Source organism: Suncus etruscus, chromosome 14 (genome assembly GCF_024139225.1).
Source record: "Suncus etruscus isolate mSunEtr1 chromosome 14, mSunEtr1.pri.cur, whole genome shotgun sequence".
Lineage (NCBI taxonomy): Eukaryota > Metazoa > Chordata > Mammalia > Eulipotyphla > Soricidae > Suncus > Suncus etruscus.
Window position 1 is genome coordinate 91,130,840 of NC_064861.1, and position 8,818 is coordinate 91,139,657.

General features: G+C 50.0%; 1 protein-coding gene across 1 annotated transcript in view; it reads left to right on the forward strand.

Annotated features, from left to right (window-relative positions):
- Positions 1–7,164, forward strand: part of LOC126028593 (C5a anaphylatoxin chemotactic receptor 1-like) — a 334,324-nt gene extending 327,160 nt beyond the window's left edge. The window contains exon 3 of the mRNA XM_049787543.1: positions 6,265–7,164. Within this exon, the coding sequence (XP_049643500.1) occupies positions 6,265–6,963 (699 nt within the window). The 3' untranslated portion in view covers positions 6,964–7,164. The remainder of the gene's footprint in view (positions 1–6,264) is intronic.
- The last annotated feature ends 1,654 nt before the right edge of the window (positions 7,165–8,818 follow it).

Sequence of the window (8,818 nt, forward strand, 5' to 3'; positions counted from 1 at the left end):
GAACTTGGGGGAAATGGCCTCACCACAGTGCTGGGGATCAAACCCAGGCCTACTGTGTGTAAATCACATGCTCACCCTTTGAGCCATCTCTCCCACCCTTTGCAAAAGATTCAACTTCGGGCCGGGAGGGTGGCGCTACAGGTAAGGTGTTTGCCTTGCAAGCGCTACCATAGGAGGGACCGTGGTTTGATCCCTCGGCGACCCATATGGTCCCCCCAAGCCAGGAGCGACTTCTGAGCGCATAGCCAGGAGTAACCCCTGAGCATCAAACGGGCGTGGCCCAAAAACCAAAAAAAAAAAAGATTCAACTTCTCTGACACTTCAGTTTTCATTTTTCTTTTCATGTGTGAGGGACAACACCCGACAGTGCTCAGGAGTTACTCCTGACTCTGCATTTAGGAATCCCTCCTGGCGGTGCACAGGGGACCATATGGGATGCCAGGGATGGAACCTAGGTCAGCCATGTCCAAGGCAAGCATCTTCCCCATTGTGCTATCACTCGGGCCCCCTCCCCTTCATTCCTTCATCTATGTAGCAGACACTTCCTAGGATGGCTGTGTGGCTTGAAGGAAAGACTCTAGGGAAGGGGCTCAGAGGGAAGAGACCACCTGGGCCCTGCTATACTCCCCACTCCACACCACTGCCCCGCACTCTGGCTTCTGTGTCTGCCCAGGGCACCCACTTGCACCCAGGGTCCATCCCTCATCCTCTTCTTCCCACCTGCACTCCTGGAACTCCTTCTCTAAAGCCCAGAGAATGTGCAAGAATCCGGAAGGAGAAGCCAGTTGGGCTGCCGATTGTTGTGACATCAACATGGGGATTAGGAAATGAGGCCTCCACCCCCCAATCTTTGCTGCACAGACAGTTGCTATGACTACTTTGGTTTTGGCTTTTGTCTTGGGGCCACACCCAGTGATGCTCACAGCTTCCTGTTGGCTCTCCACTCAGGGATCCCTCCTGGTGATGCTCAGGGGACCATACAGGATGGAACCCACCTGCAAAGCAAGCACCCTCTGCAGTGTACTATTGCCCCAGCACCCCAGTGTGTTTGGAAAGGGGCCATGGGGAGCCAGGGATGGAACCTGGAACCCAGAATCTCACACATACAAGGCACAGCTGCTCTGCCTCCGAACTCTAGCCCAGCCCCTTGGTCTTGTGTCTAAGCAAATGCATACAGCATACTTCACACTAGAGAAAAGAGGCTTTTCCGCTGTCCCACCCCCCAAAGGCTGGGCCCACTCATCTTTGCCTTCTCTATTTCACTAGACCTTGCAACTCTTTCCACATCAGCACACCTACAGCTTCCTTTTTTTGGGGGGGGTGGGGAGGGAGACCCCACACCCAGCGATGCTCAGAGTTTCTCCTAATTCTGCATTTAGGAATCACTCCTGTCAGGCTCAGGGGACACAATGGGATGCTGAAGATCAAATTCCAGTAAGCTGCAGCAAGGCAAGGCAGAGCAAATGCCCTTCCTGCTGTCCTGTAGCTCTGGCCTTTCCATTTCCTCCTCCTTTCGAACAGTTATATAGTATTCCCCTCCCTAGCCTGGAATGAGCCTCAGAGTATGTCCAGCCCATTCCTGGCCAGCTGCATTTATGATCATTTGAAGCTTTCCTTACAGAGCCACAACAGCAATGCTTTGCCAGTCTGCTGTCCCCAGGGCCACTCCTAGAAACCTCAAACTGTTTCCTTTGGTTTGGTTCTGGGGGGCCATGTCAGCCAGGCAAAGAGCTAAGGGAGTCCATGGCAGGAAGCGCTGAGGCAACTGTGACTGGAGTCAAAGATGCTGAGTCTTTCCACATCTGATGTGGATGTGACGCGTCCCCACAGCGCTGAGTCACCCGGCCGAGGGTGGGGGCAGTGGAAGCATCAAAGACCCAGGCAAAATCATGACAGTCTGGGGCCCTTCTGCTGCGCTGGATATTAACCATTTAGTGACTGGAGCTGGAGAATTCTTGGTGACAGGGACACGTCCCAGGGAAACTGATGATGAGGCTGGGAGCCTCAGCCCAGCATTGACCAAAGGAAACCTTTCACCCACTTTAACTTTTCTTTTGGGGGGGTCCACGCCACTAAAGGGTCACTCTGGCTCTGTGCTAAGAAATCACTCCTGGCAGGCTCAAGGGACCCTAGGGGATGCTGGGTATCGAATCTGGGTCAGCCACGTACAAGGCGTCACTCCAGCCCCTCACCCACTTTAACTTTCCCTTGAAATTTCTCCTTCTTCTAGAAAAAATGGAGACTAGAGTCTCCCCCACCCCCCGCCATGGGATAGCCATCTCTCCCTCCAAATTTGCTCAGCCTGCCTGTCTATCTGTCTCTTTCTCTGTTCATTGCTCTCATCTACAGGCACCGAGTCACATTTCCAACTCACATGCTTGCTGTGGGACCTTCATAGATGTGGGAGGATTGGGGGGGGGGAGGTGTTAGCAGCTGTTCTGTGGTGGTGGGGTTATGTTTGGGTTGGAATCCCTACCCTGCTAACACGGAAGTACCATGCATGGGCTAGCTTTGGTCTGGTTGCATTAGAGAACTTCTCTGAATTTCCTCAGGAAAGTGGATGCACGAATGGCATATGAAGAAAATGAGAGACCACACAATTCTATGTAGGAGAAACAGCTTTCCATATTTTATTTTTTTGTTATTTGTTTTTGTTTTGGGGTCACACCTCATGATGCTCAGGGGTTATTCCTGGCTGTGCAAGGCAAATGCCCTACTGCTGTGCTTTCGCTCTGGCCCATGTTCTAAAATTTAATGTGCAGAATAAGGGAAATAGATGAGGGATTTAGCCAGTCACAGTTTATTTTATGGCATGAAAAGAATGCTCTCCTATGTTAAATTACAGCATGACTCTGTTATAAAAGGAAAAACAAAAACAGATCACATGCTACTGATGAGTGGATACATTTTAAGTAAGAATCCAGAATTTAAAAGGGAAAATAAGGGACTGGAGAAATAGCATGGAGGTAGGGTGTTTGACTTGCATGCAGAAGGTTGGTGGTTCAAATCTCAGCATCCCATATAGTCCCCTGAGCCTGCCAAGAGTGATTTCTGAGCATAGAGTCAGGAGTAACCCCTGAACGTTGTCCGGTGTGACCCAAAAACAAACGAGAGAGAGAGAGAGAGAGAGAGAGAGAGAGAGAGAGAGAGAGAGAGAGAGAGAGAGAGAGAGAGAGAGAGAGAGAGAGAGAGAGAGAGAGAGAGAGAGAGAATCTGCAAGGAGCTGGGTTTTCCTATTTTCTGAGGGAATAGGTTTTGTTTTAGGGACTAATACAGATAACTGATTTCCTATGGTCTGACTAATAAATAGTTTTTAGGGAAAAAAAAATCAAACTTATCTGAAAAAGATGCATATCTACCTGGTGAAGTTTTTCTCAATAGCTCAATGCTGTTTCCTGGACAAAACTTTGGGTGTAAGTTCTGAAGCAAAAATTAGTTAGCAAATGCTCAAAGTCTTTTAGAGATGTCCAAAAGACAGAACATCCCTTTCGATTTAAAACTGCAAGGGCATATAGAAAACCAAGAGAAATAAAGTTGTTTTTGGTGCTGAGTTTTCCAGGTAAAGAGAAATTTAATCAAGCCTATATTGGCCTGTAGTAATCCTTACGTTAGGAAATAAAATGGTTTTACTATATACATAAGATACAGCATAAGGGAGATTCATATCAAGGCCAAAGAAATGTTTGCTATTAAGCATAAGAAATATCACCTTTCACTAACAAAAATCTTGGTCAGCCATTCACTATGAGGGGAGACGTCTCAGTGGGCCATTTGATGAGATTCATTAGATTATAGTGGTGATACAGAAGGGCGCCTCCACTTCCCGGTGCCTTGGGGGTCCCTAGACTCTCTCTGCACCCGGGTATACAGGGATCAGGGAACTGAGCAGCCTCCTGCACTGGCGCACACATGGATGCTGCTCTGCACATGCGTACTTGTCATCTCCAGGCTCCTATCCCAAGCTGGCTCACCGATTCGCCTGCATATTCGGCAAAGGGATGCTGGCAAATGTCCCGTTAAAAACCATTTTTGGTTGGGGGCGTGCTGGAGGGTCTCACCTTGTGGTGCTCTGGGTCACGTGCAGTATTTGGCTAAACCCAGGACCCAAAGATCTGAAGACCCCTTTGTATTTTATTGTGTGTTTACTTGTGTGTCTTTGTTTGGGGCCACACTCGGTGATGCTCAGAGGTTACTCCTGACTTTGCGCTCAGGATTCAGCCCTAGCTGGACTTGGTGGGGAGGGTTGGGGACCCTATGAGATGTCCTGGGAATGGAAGCCAGGTTGACCACATGCAAGGCAAGCACCCTCCCCTCTGTACTATCTCTCTGGGGGTTCCCCTAATTTTTCTATAACCCTCAGCTGTCTCATCCTTCCATCCCTCCCACAGAAAACCATATTTTCTTTCTTTTCTTTCCTTTTTTCCTTCCTCCCTTCTTCCTTCCTTCCTTCCTTCTTTCCTTCCTTCCTTCTGTCTTTCCTTCCTTCCTCCCTTCTTCCTTCCTTCTTCCTTCATCTTTCCTTCCTTCCTTCCTCCCTTCTTTCTTCCTTCCTTCTTTCCTTCCTTCCTTCCTTTCTTTCTTTCTCTCTCTGTTTTGGGGCCACACCTGATGTCATTCAGGGCTTCCTCCTGGCTCTACACCCAGGGATCACTCTCCAGGTAGCTCAAGGATTCCACTGGGATGCTGGCAATTGAACCCCCATCACCCACATACAAAGAAAACACCCTCCCCAAAGCACTAACCATTGCCCCGGGGACTCCAACCTCTTCCTTGCATGGCCCGAGACCCCACCTTACTCTGCTATCTGCACACTCATTCCCTGGGCATCTCAAAAGCTGTGGGGGCTCCCCTTCCCCAGATATGACTCTCATCCTCTTTCTCTCCTGCCTCTCTCATGGCCATCAGGACTTTCTGAACACCAGAGATATGGACTACCGTGACTACAACAAAGTAAGTGTGGATGGGTCAGTGGACAACCCACCCCACTCCACCCAATCTCAAGGCCCACGAGGTGGAAGCTGGGGTCATCTTCATGGTCTTCTTTGTGGTGAGCGTGTCAAGCAACATGCTGGTCCTGTGGGGTGTAAAATAAAAATTAAATAATATAATTCCACAGGAAGGGTGAGTAAGGCCACCCCAATCACCATGTTTCGAACCCCTCAGGTGAACGGGTCTGATGTAGCAGGGTTGTAGTGGAGAAATAATGCACAGCAGTCAGAAAAGATATTCATTGGAGTCAGCTCACTTCACTCCCCCCCCCTTTACTCTTGATGGCAGTGACCTTTCTCTGCCATGTGCTCCCCTATCTGCTATGTGGTCTCTCTGCAGAGCTCTGTCTCTAGCCCCCAGGCTGATCCTTTCTTTATTATCTAGAACCCCACCCACCAGGATGAGGAAGGTCCTTGTAATCCAGGTGGGATTAACCTATTTTAAGAAGAGTTTAGGGAAAAAGAAAGAAAGTTACTCTCTTTCCTTCCTTCCTTCCTTCCTTCCTTCCTTCCTTCCTTCCTTCCTTCCATCCTTCCTTCCTTCCTTCCTCCTTTGCTCCCTCCCTCCTTCCTTCTTCCTTCCTTCCTTCCTTCCTTCTCTCTCCTTTCCTTTTCACTTTTGGGCCACATGTGGCAGTACTCAAGTTTTTCTCCTAGCTCTGTACCCAGGGATCACTCCCACAGTAGCTCAAGGAACCCACAGGATGCCACAAATCGAATCCACATCAGCCATATAGAGCACCCTCCCACAGCACTAACTCTTTGGCCCTTAGCCCCAGTGATTTTAATCTCTTCCTTGCATGTACTGATACCCCAGATGGCTCTGCCATCTGCACCCTCATTCCCTGGGACATCTCCAAATCCCTAAGACTCCCCCTCCCCACTCTGACACTCATCCTACTTCTCACCTGACTCTTCTTGTGGCCCACAGAACCTCACCTCACCTGATTACAGTCACTATGACAACATGACTTGGGAAGAAGGGCCAGTGGATGGCCCACATTCCCAGCCCAGTCTCAAGGCCCAGCAGGTGGTGGCTGTGGTCATCTACGTGGTCGTCTTTGTGGTGGGTGTGCCGGGCAACCTGCTGGTACTGTGGGTGACTGGCTCAGAGGCCCGGCGGGCCATTAACGCCATCTGGTTCCTCAACCTGGCTGTGGCCGACCTCCTCTCCTGCCTGGCGGTGCCCATCTTCATCGCAAGCATCCTCATGCATGACAACTGGATCTTAAGTGACACGGCCTGTCGCATCCTGCCCTCCCTCGTCCTCTTCAACCTCTACGCCAGCATCCTGCTCCTCACCACCATCAGCGCCGACCGCTTCCTCATTGTCTTCCAACCCATTTGGTGCCAGAACTACCGCGTGGCCCGGCTGGCCTGGCTGGCTAGTGGCGTGGCCTGGATCCTGGCTCTGGTGCTCACCATCCCGTCCTTCAAGTTCCGACGAGTGCATAAGGACATCTCTTCCCCAATGCCCACATGTGTTGTGGACTATGGGGAAAATAGAACGCAGGCCCATAATGCTGTCGCGGTCACACGCCTGGTCCTGAGTTTTGTGGGGCCCCTGGTCACGCTGAGCGTCTGCTACACTTTGCTCCTGCTTCGGACCTGGCGCCGGCGAGCTACACGCTCCACCAAGACTCTCAAGGTGGTGGTGGCCGTGGTGGCCAGCTTCTTCATCTTTTGGCTGCCCTACCAGATTTCTGGCATGGTTTTGGTCTTGTCCACCAGAGGGTCCTCTGCCTACAAGCGCGCCAAGCCCCTGGACGTGCTGTGGGTGGCCCTGGCTTACATCAACTGCTGTATCAACCCCATTATCTATGTGGCCGCTGCCCGGGGCTTCCACACCAGGGTCCTCAAGTCCCTGCCTGCCCGGCTGCATCAACTGCTGACTGAAGACATGGATGCGGAGAGCAAATCCCACTCAATGTCCACGGTAGATTCCATGGTCCATAAGAGCCAGACTCATGTGTGAGGGACACCAAGGCCCTCTGCCCTGTGCCCTGTTCCATACTCTGTCCAGGACACTCTAATCTGTGATTTCTGCTGCCATTGGCCACTTCTGCTCCTGTTCTTCCTTTTCTTTCGTCTCCTTTTACCCCTTCTCCTCCCCCTCCTTTTTCCCCTTCCTTCTCCTTTTCCTCCTCCTCTTCGACCACCTCCTTCTCTTCATCTTCCTCCTTTCTTCTCTTCCTCCTCCTCTTCCTTTTCCTCCTTCTTTGTCCTCCCCTTTGTCCTCCTTCTTCCCACACTGGCAGTGTTCAGGAGTTACAGTATTTGGGGAACCCTATCAGACGGATGCCAGAGATGGAACCCAAAGTCAGTTGTGTGCAAAGCAAGCCTATCTGGCCAATCCTGGTTTCTTCTTTTGCAAAATAGTCTGATTCAGGAAGATGAGAAGTTACACATCTCAGCGCTCCCAAATGTAATGGTTTCTTTTCTTTTCTTTTCTTTCTTTATTTTATTTTATTTTTGGTGGGGTCACACCTGGATGGACTCAGGGCTTACCTCCTGACTCTGTGCTTAGGAATCACTCCTGAATGTGCTTAGGACCATATGGGTAGCTGGGGATTGAACCAGGGTCAGCAAGTGCCCTCCCACTGTACTGTCATCCTGCCTCCACAATGTTAGAACTTTATAAACAAGCCAGAAACAAAAACAAACAAAAAATAACAAAAAAAATATCAAAAAAACAGGAACCTTTGAATGACATCTCCATTGTTCATCCCTATTCCCCTCTGTGGTTGCCTCTTGTGAAATCACATCGCACTGGATGCTGGATGTTGACATCACAAGGAAGAGATGAAGACTCCAGGCCTGTGACCCCTTCCCTGACCTTCCTCCACCCCAGCCTGCTCCCTCTCCCACTGCTGCAACTTAGTTCTTTCTAGAATGTTCCAGATTGGGGGTGGGGGGGTAGCAAGATTGGAAAGGTGCTCATGGTGATGGTAGATGGAAAAGGGACTGGAGGATTCTGAGAAGCTTGTCCAGATGTCAATGCTGAAGGCTGTGGATCAGAGCTAGCTGAGTTGCAAGCCAGCATGCTGTTGCAACCATCATCATGAAAAAAATGTTCTGTCCATGGGATCATGCGGTGTGTGTGCATGTGTGTGTATGTCTACGCATGTAAATATATGTGTGTATTTTGCCACATCCTGCAAAGCACAGTGGTTACTCTTGGCTCTGTGCTCAGGAATCACTCTTGGTGGAGCTCAGAGGACCCTATGGGATGCCGGGGATCGAACCCAGATCAGCTGTGTGTACGGCAAACACCCTTCCCACTGTACTGTTGCTCCTGCCCCATGAATTTACCTTTTAATTTTTATAAACTGACAAAACAAAAGTAGTCTGAGTGTTCTGAGTCCTGAAAATCGAACACAATTTAGTTGGAAATGTGGTCATGGCCTGCAAACTTTGCTGTGCCATGGGGGGGGCGGGGCAAGTGAGTGGGGAAGAGGGATTCATCCCTCACACTGGGCATAGATAAATTCTTTGACACTTTCAGAAGGAAAGAGAGGTTGAAAGATAAAGCAGGACTTGAGCCTGGAGCAATGGTACAGAGGGGCCAGCATTTACTGTATATGTAAGGGACCTGGGTTGAATCCTTGGTATCCCATAGGATCCTCCAGGCCCGCCAGGAGTGATCCTTGAGCACAGAATATACATATGGAGCAAGTGTGAGGCCCAGGTTCAATCTCTGCCACCATGTGGACCCCAAGATGCCTCTGGGTCTCCGCTGGTACCCCTGAGAATCACTATATATAGACCTTGCAAAAATCAAAAGCTAAAGAGGGGCCAAGATGCTGGAGCAGTTTTGTATGTGGAAACCC